The sequence below is a fragment of the Dipodomys spectabilis genome, unplaced genomic scaffold (genome assembly GCF_019054845.1).
Source record: "Dipodomys spectabilis isolate Male_0828 unplaced genomic scaffold, ASM1905484v1 ptg000119l, whole genome shotgun sequence".
Taxonomy (NCBI): domain Eukaryota; kingdom Metazoa; phylum Chordata; class Mammalia; order Rodentia; family Heteromyidae; genus Dipodomys; species Dipodomys spectabilis.
In genome coordinates, this window is record NW_024870796.1 from 760,991 (window position 1) to 773,675 (window position 12,685).

General features: G+C 51.3%; 1 protein-coding gene across 1 annotated transcript; it reads right to left on the reverse strand.

Moving 5' to 3' along the window:
- Nucleotides 1–184: 184 nt before the first annotated feature.
- On the reverse strand, nt 185–12,191 carry Sqstm1 (sequestosome 1). Its single transcript, XM_042688853.1, has 8 exons — nt 11,944–12,191; nt 8,354–8,449; nt 7,708–7,937; nt 7,468–7,609; nt 6,631–6,711; nt 4,132–4,346; nt 3,629–3,824; nt 185–910 (listed from the first exon to the last, which is right to left on the reverse strand). The coding sequence occupies exons 1-8, from the start codon at nt 12,152–12,154 to the stop codon at nt 753–755; spliced, it is 1,329 nt and encodes a 442-aa protein (XP_042544787.1). The 5' UTR covers nt 12,155–12,191; the 3' UTR covers nt 185–752.
- Between the last annotated feature and the right edge of the window lie 494 nt (nt 12,192–12,685).

Genomic DNA, 12,685 nt, shown 5'->3' on the forward strand with positions numbered 1-12,685 from the left:
AGCTGACAGGTCTGGACAGGAAAAGTAGGGTGATGGCAGCACTCAAGAAAGAACCTAAGCTAGGTGCTGGTGGCTCACGCCTATAATCCAAGCTACTCAGGAGGCTGAGATCTGGGGATTGTGGTTCAAAGCCAGTCAGGGCAGGAAAGCCCATGAGATTATTTCCAATTAACCAGCAAAAAGCTAGAAGTGGAGCTGTAGGGCTCAATGAGAGAGCACTAGCCTTGACTGACAAAGCTAGGGACAGTGCTCAGGCCGAGTTTAAGCCTCATGATGCGCGGCGCACGCACGCACACACACACACACACACAAACCACCACTGTTAAGGCTCAACTGTGAGCCTAGCTTCAGGAGAAACCCAATGACCACAGGGCTTGCTCCCTAGAGCATTATCATTTGTGAAAAATCAACTGTTACTTTTAAAAACAGAAAAGGTGGCCATTAGGCAGGACACTGGGTACTGCTGGTGTGATGCTAGCGGGGAAGATGTAGCCAGGCCTCAGAAGGGAAGCTCTGGAGCTAGTTCTATTCTCAGACATCGGCATGACTTGTACACATGCATTATGTGCAACTTGCCCCTCCTGCCCCCTCCTACTGCTCTAAATGGCTTCATGCATCCCCACCCCACAGATTCTGGAAGAATGCTGAGAAACTAGCCATTATCGGAAAGGCCCTGCTGCTCAATGCTAACTCAAGACAACTATAAGACAGAGAAAGAGATACACAGGATGGTAGGGTCTTGACACAAACTGTCACAACGGCAGTGGGTGCTTCGAATATTGGATGGTGTCCAGAGCAGCTCCAATATCAAAATTCTTGGTCTGTAGAAGCCTGGTGAGCCAGCCACCTTCATCTGAGAACCCCATGGACAGCATCTGAGAGAGCGACTCAATCAGCCGGGGGTCAGCCTCTGCCAAAAACAGTACAAGAAGCCATGAGGGGGGAGTGTCACAGCCATATGTTACTCAGGGCAGAGCTTCCTGTCCAGAGCCCATTAGCCTTAACAGGGATGCACAGAGGCAGACGTGGCAAGCTTATCCTCTGAACTGCTACCTAAACATTTGAGGCTTGCTGTGCAAGCTGCCAAAGGCTGTCACACCACCCATCTCTGCTATTATAGCATGAAGACAGCCAATAACACTTCTGAGCAATTGGGTTCCAATAAAACTTTGCCAGACATGATAGCACACACCTATGACTACAGCCACTTGGGAGGAGTGAGGCAGAGATCACTTGATCCCAGGAGTTCAAGACCAACCTAGGCAACATTGCCACCAAAAAACAAACCAACAAATGAAAATGATGGGCATGGTTTTGCAGGCCTATGATCCAAACATGCAGGTGAAAGCAGCAGAGCTGCCTAGCCTGGGCTACATCATAGCAAGACTGGAATTGACTATCATCTAATTGTCACATGTATTCTGACTTCTTTAAACCTTTTTTTTTAATTTTTTTTAAAGGAGAGGTATTTAAGATCAAACTCAGGGGCAAATGCTCTATCCACTAAGCTCCATCTCCAGCCCTTAAGTTTATTTTAAAACTCCGTTTCACTTCCCAACCATGCAAAATGTAAGAAACAAGCCAATGTGCAGGTTCAGGCCTATAATCCCAGCAAGAAGACTGCTAAGCACAAAGATTAAGAGTCTGAAAGCAGCCTGGGCGATGTAGTTCAAGACTAGCCTGGCAAGTAATAGGGCTGGGTAAATGATAGAGCTCCTGCCTAGCAAGTTTAAGAACCTTAAGAACCTGAGGACATTTATAGAGACTGACTTGTCCCCTGGTACTCCAAGGCAAATATATATTGACCCAAAGATAGGTTATCCACTTAGACATTAAACATTGCTTGAGAGTAAACTACAGCTATGCTGGGTGTCAGGGGCTCACACTAGTAATTCTAGCTACTCAAGAGGCTGAGATCTGAGGATCGAGGTTCAGAAACTGCCTTATCTCCAATTAACTATAAAAAATGCAGAAATTGCTGGGCATCGGTGGCTCATGCCTATAATCCTAGCTACTCAGGAGGCTGAGATATGAAGATCATGCGCAGTTCAAAGCCAGCCCAGGGGGTTGGGGGGGGGGGGAGGATGAGAAGGGATGGGAAGGGGAAACAAAGGAGGAGGCTACAATGCTTGATAAGAAATGTACTCATTATCTTGCGAATGTAATTGTACAGTATTTTCACAATAAAAAAAAAGCCAGCCCAGGCAAGAAAGTCTGTAAGATTCATCTCCAATTAATCACCTGAAAACAGGAAGTAGCACTGTGGCTTGAAGTGGCAGAGTGCTTGCCTTGAGCTGAAGAGCTCAGGGACAGCACCTAGGCCCTGAGTTCGACACACAGACACACAGACACACCATTACAGCTAGGTACCAGCTACCTCTTCATGTACTCAAGGCTGCCCTGTCCTACTGCCTTCTCCACTAAGAACTTTGCATGTGCTGGATCTAGATTGTGACACCAGCTATCAATAAAGTGAACAGTAGGAGGACGTGCTCATGGTCTGAGACCACTCTTTAGTAGTAGAAAGGAGGCCACACTCACTACTGCCTTCTTAGTCTGGGTGTTGAGCTTTAGCAAACACTGAAATAGTTGTTTCTGTCGTGGTACTAGCTACGCAGGAGCTCTACCACCAAGCCATACTACCAGTTTTCTCTCGTCAATAGACAAGCCCCTTGATGTTAGGGAAATGAACCCTAAGCTATGTATTCAAATGTTTTTTTTTTTTCTTTCATGCGATTGTTTCTAACACATTTATAAGATGATTTCTTTGTTGTTTTGTATGCCCCTCCCCCACGGTATAACCCCTGCTTTCACTGTATTTGATGTCGGTATAATTTGTGGAGAGAAAGGGGAAAAACATCGTTTAAATAGGGATACAGGTGGACCCATTGCAACAATGAGATGTACAAGTCATTATGTTGAAAACAAACTTTACAACTTTGCAGGGGTGGGGGTGGGGGGAGAAGATGGGAAGGGGAAACAAAGGAGGAGGCTACAATGCTTGATAAGAAATGTACTCATGGGCTGGGAAGGTGGCTCAGTGGTAGAGTGCTTGCCTTGCATGCATGAGGCCCTGGGTTCAATTCCTCAGCACCACATAAGCAGGGGGGAAAAAAGCCAGAAGTGGCGCTGTGGCTCAAGTGGTAAAGCGCTAGCCTTGAGCTGACAGCGCCCAGGCCCAGAGTTCAGGGCCCACGGGACCGGACCCAAAAAAAAAAAAAAAAAGAAATGTACTCATTATCTTGCCCATGTAATTGTAACCCCTGTACAGTATTTCCACAAAAAAAAAAAAAAGGAAAGAAAAAAAAATAGACAAGCCCCGTCAGGTGCTGCTGAACTATGCCTACAATCCTAGCTACTCTGAAAGCTGAGATCTAATGATCAAGGTTGAAAGAGTGGACAGGAAAATCCATGCTAATCTCCACTGAATATCAAAAAGCTGCCAAGTAGAGGTGTGGTTGAAGTGGTAAGGTGCCAACCCTGGGTGAAAAGCTTAGCAAGACTGAGTCCCTTGAGTTCAAGCCCCAGTGCCTGATTGACTAAATGACAAGTCCTACAGAAGAGACCACTTCATCCTTTGGTTTGGTTGCTAATATTGAGAAGGGGACAGAATCCTCCCACCACTTGCCTGGCGGAAGGTGTGGGTATACAGCGGCTTCCTTCAGTCCTGTAGGTCCCTCCTGGGAAGGATCAAGAGAGCTGGGCCCTTCTGATTCTGGCATCTGTAGAGACTGGAGTTCTCCTGTAGATGGATCTACTTCTTTAGAAGACAAATGAGTCCAGTCATCATCTCCTCCTGAGCAGTTATCAGACTCCATCTGTTCCTAGAGGAAACAAGACTTTGAATACACATGGACCATGGGCAACGGACAAGGCGGACCACACTGCCAGTTCAAAAAGAAACGGGCAACTGCGGGGAGGGGGAAAGGGAGGGAAAGAATCCTGAAGACCAGCAAAAGTTATAGGCAGCAACGCAGTGAGAGTCTTGCAAAGTACAAAAAAATTCAAGCAGGTCCAGAGTTAAATGGAGAACTTAAGTGTCACAGGCACACACTGTAAGTAGACAGAATGCCTAGGGCTGCCTAGGTGCCAGGTGAGCTAGTTTCAGCTGGCAGGAAGAACCAGGCCTACCTCGGGCTGCCCCACAGACTCCAGGGCAATCTTTTTCATTTGTTCTGTCAGAGACTGGGCAGTGCCTTCACCATTTCCAGCCTGTTTTCCGACTTCAGAAGAGCAGCTGCTTGGCTGAGAACTACATTTGTCTTCTGTGCTGGAACTTTCCGGGGAGACAGGAGTCAGGCGGCTTCTCTTCCCACCATGCTCCACATCAATATCAACTTCGATGCCTAGAACCAAGGAATAAACAAAAGCCCTTTAGCCCAGAGAACTTACCTGCAGTTTAGATCAAAAAAAAAAAAAAAGTTTGGCTGGGGACCAGTGGCTCATGCCTGTAATCCCAGCTACTCAAGAGGCTGAGATCTGAGGATTGCAGTTCAAAGCCAGCCTGAGCAGGAAAGGCTATGAAACTCTTATCTCCAATAAACCACTCAGGAAACCAGAAGTGGCACAGTGGCTCAAGTGGTAGAGTGTTAGCCTTGAGCTGAAGAGTTCAGGGACAGTATTCAGGCCCAGAGTTCAAGCCCCATGACTGGGGGCGGGGGGAGACAGTGAGTCTGGGGTCTGGTGTTAGTGACTGATGCCTGTAATCTCAAGAGACTGAGATCTGAGGATCCCGCCCAGGTGGGAAAGTATGTAAGACTCATCTCCAATTAAATCACAGAAGTCAGAAGTAGCTCTGTGGCTCAAATTGTAGAGCACTGCTTTAAGCACAAAAGCTCAGGGACAGTACCCAGGCCCTGAGTTGGAGCCTCATGACTGACAAAAAACAAATCTGAGGACTGTGGTGTAGGGAGCGCTTACACTTAGTCCCATCAGCATGAAGGGCAGGACACTGGCACTTAGCATGCTCAGAACCACACAGAGATGCAACCCCATGAGCCAGAAACAAAAGTCTGTTTCCATTTTCAAGATCCCCAGGGACAAACTGCCCTTCACCACCCTTGCCCCAAAATCCTCTTGACTTCTAAAAATTCTGATGTGTGCATCACACTGGACCTTTCCTCATCCAATTTGATAAAACATTAAACATTAACTTCAGATAATACCCAATGTCAGCTTTAAGCCAAAAATCCAGAGAGCTTGTTTCTCCTGTTCAGGCCTTGGGACAGGGTGAGGGCCAATACAAGTGGCTGAACACTCCAGCCTGTGCTGAAGCCCACGTGATGCCTTGCTTGCTCATACAGGGCCTCATGATACAACAAACACCCACATTACGAACTAGGCTCAGGCAGGCAAGCAAAATGGAAGCTAGATGTACAGTACACAGGACAGCCCAGGACAGCACATGCCCATTGGAGATAGCGGGGCAGATTGAATACAAAGATTACTGCCCACAATTTAGAGTCAAACTGCTCCTTTGCTAAAGTTAGTGAAAATGTCTCCTTCGGCCACACACCATCCCCTGCTGCTCTGGCTCAAGTTCATTCTTTTCTCTGTCCCCCCACCTTCTTCTCTCCTTTTCCCTGTCCCAGTCTTCACCCCTCATTTTCCATTATCTCCTCCACTTCCACAGTCTTTTCCCTGTCCCTCCTCCTCCAGCCTCTTCTATCAGTTTTCTTTCAGACACTAAACCTCTACCCATGCTGACGAGATCCCCCCTGACATTGCAGGAATGTGTGGTGCCATCCAGATCCCAACAGTCCCCTCTAACACCATGCCTAGCCCTGCAGCATCCACTTCCCTGCTCAGGATGCGCAGGCACTTCCTAAAACCTGTGCCTGGAGTCAGGTCACTGCAGTCTGGGAAGGACACATTTGCTCAATCACCAACAGATCTACGCTGTGCCCTGTAGCACAGAACCAGTGTTATCTAGAGTATAGGGTCACCTGCTTCCATCACTCCTTTCCCCCCTGCCGGCAGCACTCAGGAAGCAGCCAGACAAGGTCTGGAGGATAACAAAAAGGAAGAAAAAACAAAATGGCTTTTCAAGTGCTCAAGTGCAAATACCAAGGCTGGCTTAGGTGGAAAGGCAGACTGTTGTTTTTTGTCAGTCGTGGGGCTTAAACTCTGGGCCTGGGCATTGTCCCTGCGCTCTTCAGTTCAAGGCAAGCGCTCTACCGCTTGAGCCACAGCGCCACTTCCAGTTTTTAGTGGTTTATTGGAGATAAGAGTTTCACGGAGTTTCCTGCCTGGGCTGGCTTTGAACCATGATCCTCAGATCTCAGCCTCCTCAGTAGCTAGGATTACAGGTGTGAACCACCAGCACCCGGCTGTTGTTCCTTTAAGGTGGTGACAAGCCAGCCCTTCAGCCAGTCTAATGGCCCTTTCTACTGAGAAGCTCGCTCCTTGATGCCACTTCTTTTACATAGAAAGCTCAGGAGTTTACCAGGAAACCTGACCTCAGATACCCATGGCCCAGCACTTGGTAAACATAGGTTTTATACAAAACCTTGCAGTGTCAAGAGCACATTAGTTGCCTATTTTCCCTGCAACACCCCGGGTGAAGGTGACAAAAGGCCACATGCAGTCACCAAACTAAGACCTCAAAGACAGACAAAACAGCTCACTTACCCAGAGGGCTGAGGGCAGCTGCCACACTCTCCCCTATGTTCTTCAGGAAATCCACACTGGGATCCTCTGATGGACCAGAAGCTTTTGATTTTTTACAAACAAAAGATATCTTTAATTTAGCAGTTTTTTGTTTTTTTTTGCAACAGGATCTTATTATGTAGCCTAATTTGACCTGAAACTCAATTTTCCTGCCCTGGACTTGCAACAGAATGCTGGTATTGTATAAACATGCCCAGTTTAATTCAGTGCCTCTGTCCTAGCATTTTTCCTGCTGGAGATCTCAATCATCCAGGTAATCACCACCCTGGGACACTCTGTCTCATAGGCTCATACCCACCCATTCTTCTCTCTGCCTCCCAACACGTGCCCTCATCCTCCAACGGACCACATTCTGGGCTAGTTTATTTTTGTGCCAGTACTGAGACTTGGGCTTGAACTCAAGGCCTAGGCACTATCCCTGACCTTTTTTGTTCAAGGCTATTACATTTCCATGTGTGGTTAGTTGGAGATAAGAGTCTTACAGACTTTCCTGCCAGGGCCGGTTTCAAATTGCAATCTTTATCTTAGCCTCCTAAGTAGCTAGAATGGCAAGCATGAGCTACGGGCTTCTGGGCTACTCTTGTCTTCTGTAACCTAGAGAGACTCAATGCACACTGAACATAAATACTGATAACAGCTATCCTAGAGATGCTATTTACCCAAAATCAAACAAATCCATGCAGGTATGGGCATTGGCAGGCATTCAGGACAGACAGCTTTTGGCTCAGGGCCCGGCAGCTCTGCCTGTCTTTGCATAGCCCACTGTCTATCTTAAGCCAGTTCAGAAGCAATCCTCACCTGATTCCACCGTGGGGTTGGGGCGGGCATCTCCAGCTCGAGGAGGACGTGGGCTCCAGTTCCCTGGTGGGCCCATCTCCCAGCCTGGCCACCCAAAATGCCCATGCTTCAGCTTCCGGAGCCAGCGACTGTGGGAGAATCCCTGGCGAGGGGTAAGCAGAGGGGTAAGGGCAGTGAGGGCCAGAGTCACAGGTTCCTGCCACCCTGTGCCCACCCTGAGACCACAGCAGGTCTGCTCACCTCAGAGTGGTGCCCAAAGGGGCTGGGGAACACGAGCTTGCTGTGCTCCCTGTGCAAGCCCTTCCCCTCACAGACACTACACAGGTCATAGTCTGGGCATACAGTACACTTGTAGCGAGTTCCCAACACAGGCCCATTGCAACCATCACAGATCACGTTAGGGTGCACTGTGCTTCGGGGAGCCTCTTGAACACAGGGGGGTCGGTGGTCCCGTCGGCACTCCTTTTTCTCTGCAGAGAGTAAAGAGAATCACCAGGGTGAGGCTTCGAGGTCATCCCTCCACTCTGTCACCGCAAGACTGTCATAATCAGCAAAGGCTCCCAGGCTCTCTCTCCAGACAGAATCCACTTGGAATTCAGCTGTCTAGCAACTGGAGAAACCGCTACAAGACACCAGGCATGTGTGTCACAGGCAGCAGAACAACAAAGGAACCCTTGTCTACCTTTGACCTTGGTGCTCACCAAAATCCTCACCTGCCCCAGCTCCAGGTACCAGACCCCACTCCCTCAAAGAAGATACAGTATTCCTCAGGCCAGATACAGCATTTATGATGTCCCTGGTCAGATAACCCTCTGGTTCCGGGCACCATTTTGGAGAGAAGTTAAACCTTGGTTTTACTCAGTAACACTGCAGAGCAAGCCCTTACCTTTAATGTAGATGCGGAAGATGTCATCCTTCACATAGGACATGGCCATTGTCAGTTCCTCATCACTGGAAAAGGCAACCAAGTCCCCGTCCTCATCTAGATTTAAAATAGAGCACATCAAGGCTGGAAATGTGGTTCAGTGGTAGAATGCTTTTCCAACATATCAAAAGCTCTGGGCTCCCTCCACAGTGCCAAGGGAAAACAAAAACAACAACAACAGCAAAGCATTTAGGCTTTTCAGCTGGACAAAAGCAGCTGCAATGTGCTGAGACCAATGCGGAAGGAACACTTTAAGGGCTCTATAAAGTTTGAGCTCAGGGAGAAGAAACAGCTGGCAAGACAGTCCACTAACTGTCTGACCTAACCTAGATGAGAAATGCTCCAGAGCCTGGGCCAGAACTGCATGCAGAAGGTGCAACACAAGTGTCGGGGGGAGGCCCTTAGCCTCTGGGCCAGCTGCCTCTTCAGAAAGATGCCATCAGGGTCCATATCTAATTGGGCCCATGACAGTGTTCAACTGTGCATGATCCCCACCTGTGCCCAGTTCTTAAAAAGCCTAGCCAGGACTGGGAAGGTGTCTCAGTGGTAGAGTGCTTGCCTTGAGTACATGAGGCCCTGGGTTCGATTCCTCAGCACCACATAAGCAAAAAGAAAAAAGCTGGAAGTGGCGCTGTGGCTCAAGTGGTAGAGTGCTAGCCTTGAGCCGAAGAGCTGAGGGACAGCGCCCAGGCCCAGAGTTCAGGCCCCACAACCAGACCAAAAAAAAAAAAAAAAAAAGCCTAGCCATTCAGAGGGTCTGCGTTTCAGGGTCCAGAGAGATAAAGCCATCTATCTGCCTGCGTCCTGCCCCAACAAGTTTTTGGGGCATCTGGTAACTCAATGCCTGTAATCCTAGCTACTCAAGCAGCTGAGACCTGAGACTGGAGGTTCAAAGCCAGCTCTCCAAGAAATCATGAGACTCTAGCAAAAAGCTAGAAGTGGAAGTATAACTTAAGTGGTAGAGAATGTGCCAACCTTGAGTGAAAAAGTCAAGAGCACAAGGCCCAGAGTTAAAGTTCCAATACTAGTGTATGCATGTGCATGCACATACACAAGATATATTTGGCAGGTAATCACCAGTTTTTATGATAGTCCAAATGGTCTTGAAGCACCGTCTCACAGGCCAAATTAACAGACTGGACCAAGCCTGTGAGCTACTAGACTGCAAAATTTACTGTAGAATAGAAAGAACCCAGTTGGAACCTTGTGGCTTACATTTGTAATCCTACTCAGGAGACTGAGCTACGTGGATCATGGTTCAAAGTTAGCTTGGGCAAGGAAAGCCCCGTGAGAGTTATCTCCTTCAATTAACCACCAAAAAGTTAGAAGCAGAGCTGTAGCTCAAGTGGTAGAATGGTAGTCTTTTTTTTTTTTTTTTTTTTTGTTGGTCGTGGGGCTTGAACTCTGGGCCTGGGCGCTGTCCCTCAGCTCTTCAGCTCAAGGCAAGCGCTCTACCACTTGAGCTACAGCGCCACTTCCGGTTTTCTGGTGGTTTATTGGAGATAGGAGTCTCACGGTCTCTTCTGCCCGGGCTGGCTTTGAACCGCGATCCTCAGATCTCAGCCTCCTGAGTAGCTAGGATTACAGGCGTGAGCCACCAGCGCCCGGCTAGAATGGTAGTCTTGAGAGAAAAACACACTCAGGGACTGCATCCAAGCTATTCAAGTCCAAGAACCAGCACATGTGCACACACATGCGCGAACACACACACCAGATACCCATTAAATAAACACCAAAAAGACCAAACTAAGTATCAGTAAAACAGTACTGTTCATCCACAAAAAAGTAAGGTACTTATGCATGTCACAACATATATTATGATTTTTTTAAAAAAACTACACGACTCTTATTTGTAATGTATACAGAGCAGAAAAACAGAGCCAGGCACTGATGGCTTATTCCTGTAATTCTTGCCATTCAGGAGGCTAAGATCTTAAGATCGAGGTTTGACTGGAAGCCAGCTCAAGCAAAAAGTCTCTGAGGCTATTATCCCCAGTCAATTGGAGAAAAGTAGAGGTGTGGCTCAACTGGTAGAGTGCTAGCTGGCTATGAGTAAAGAAATCAAGAGTTGTTCAAGGCCCTGAGTCCAAGCCTCAGTAACTGACACAGTCATACATACACATATATACATATGCATACACATATACATATATGTATATATATATATATATATATATATACACACGACCAGACTCATATATACTTTAAATGATGCACTCACTTTCATGTGTGCTAGTACTAGGGCTTGAACTGAGGGCCTAGGCTCTGTCTCTTAGCTTTTTTAGAGCTCAAAACCGGTACTCTACACTGGGCCATGCTTCCACTTCTGGCTTTTTAATGGAGGTAAGTCTCAGACTTGTCTGCCCAGCCTGTCTTCAAACTGTAATTCTCAGGTCTCCCAGCCTCTTAGGAAAGTAGGAGCTGGGTGCTGGTGGCTCACGCTGGTAATCCTATCTACTCAGGAGGCTGAGATCCGAGGTTTGAAGCCAGACTGAGCAGGGAAGTCGAGAGCACCAGCTTTGACTGGAAAAAAACTAAAACAAACAAAAAACTCCGGGGCAGCGCCCAGGTTCAAACCCCGATACTGGTGCAAATCAAATAAAACACAACACCGAAGTGGGCTGGACACATCGCAATCCTGGCTACTCAGGAAGCTGAGAGCTGGAGGAGAGTGGTTCGAAGCCAGCCCAGGCAGGAAGGTCGGCGAGCCTCTCCCCCTGCACCCCCACCCTCACCTCAACTAACCCGCACAATGCACGGCTGGAGGCGTGGCTCCATGGGAGAGCTGCCAGCCCCAAAGGGAAAAAAAGCCGGCGCGCGCCCGCCCACGCACGCACGCACGCACAATGGGGCTCGGGCAGCTCCGCCGGGCCGCGGAGGGAGGGCCCAGCGCCGGCCCCTCCCCGAGGCGGGCCTTCACCTCCCAACCACAACAACCTCCCGCCCCCGCCCCTCGCGGGCGCCGGCGGGGCGCGGGGAGAACGCGAGCCGGGTCAGGGGACTCGCCGAGGAGAACGTCCGGGTCTCGGCCTCCCCCCCCCCCCACGGCCGAGCTGCCCCCGCTCCCGCCGCCCCCGCCACGCAGGGTGTCCGCGTCACGCCCGCCCTTCCTCCACGCCGGCGCCACCAGGGCATTCTCTGAACCGCCCGCCCCCCCCCCCCGCCGCCCCCGGCGCTAAGCGGGGCCGAGGTGTCCGCGTAACCCGAGCGGCCGCCCCGCCGCGTCCTCGCCGGGAACGGCAGCCTCACGGCGGGGGAGGGGCGGCGCGAGCGCCCCGGGCGCGCGAGGCCCCGCGGGGGGCGGAGGGCGGCGGGGCGGCCCACCCACGCGGGCCTCAGAACGGCCGGCGGCCGCCCGCGGGGCCCAACGTCCTCCCCGGACCGGCGACCGAGGCCCGGAGGCCACCGCCCACCGCGGTCACGGCCCGGCCGGCCTCGACGACAAGAAAGGCGGCCGCTGCCGCCCGCCCCGCCGCCCTCCGGCCCGCCCCGCCGCCCTCCGGCCCGCCCCGCCGCCGCCCGCCGCCCGCCGCCCGCCGCGGCCGCCTCACCGCGGTAGTGCGCCTGGAAGCCGCCGGCCCGCAGCGCGGGGAACAGCGCAGCCAGCCGACTCAGCAGCCGCTCGCAGGGCCCCGGGCGGGCCGCAGCCTCCGCTTCGGCCTCGGCCTCGGGGCTGTCGCAGAAGCTGAAGTTGAAGCGGCGTATCTCCCGCGTCGCTTCCTCCTTGCCCAGAAGGTAGGCCTTCACGGTGACGGACGCCATGACGGAGGGCCAGCTTCCTTCAGACACCCCTGGGCGAGCCCGGCGCGCCGAGCGGCCCTTTTATAGCCGGCGCGGTAAGCCCCGCCCTCGGAGGGGCGGGCCCTCCGTGTGCCCCGCCCCGCCGCCCGGGCTGCGGCGCGCGAGCCGCCCTGCCGGGGCCCCCCCTGGATCCGTTGCCCCCGCTCCAGCTGCCGCCCCCTCCGCATCTCCAGGCCCCCACCGAGCCCACCCCCTCTCCCTATTGCTCCCAGGTCACCGGGGGCCCCCAAATGCGGACATTTTAGGGAAAAAAACAGGAAGGGGACAGGGAAGTGGGGGGGGTCCTGTCCTAGGCTCCTCCCAGACTTAGGCCTGACCATGACTCAGCGTGGTCAGCCCAGGACCCATGGCCTGCACCTGGCTGGGCCGCACACCGGAGGCTCTTAGACCTCTCTGAGCACTGCAAACCAGACCCAGGTGCTGTCCCTGGTGTGTACTGTCCTCGGTGCTCTAAGCATCGTGTCCCAGTCGGCTCAATGACCAACTCCTAAC

Excerpts from the sequence above, each read along its gene's own strand:
- Sqstm1 (XM_042688853.1), bottom strand. The coding sequence starts at position 12,154 with ATGGCGTCCGTCACCGTGAAGGCCTACCTTCTGGGCAAGGAGGAAGCG. Across the intron at positions 8,450-11,943 it reads CTTCCAGGCGCACTACCGCG|ATGAGGACGGGGACTTGGTT; the intron begins GTGAGGCGGCCG and ends TTTTAAATCTAG. Across the intron at positions 7,938-8,353 it reads CTTCCGCATCTACATTAAAG|AGAAAAAGGAGTGCCGACGG; the intron begins GTAAGGGCTTGC and ends TACTCTCTGCAG.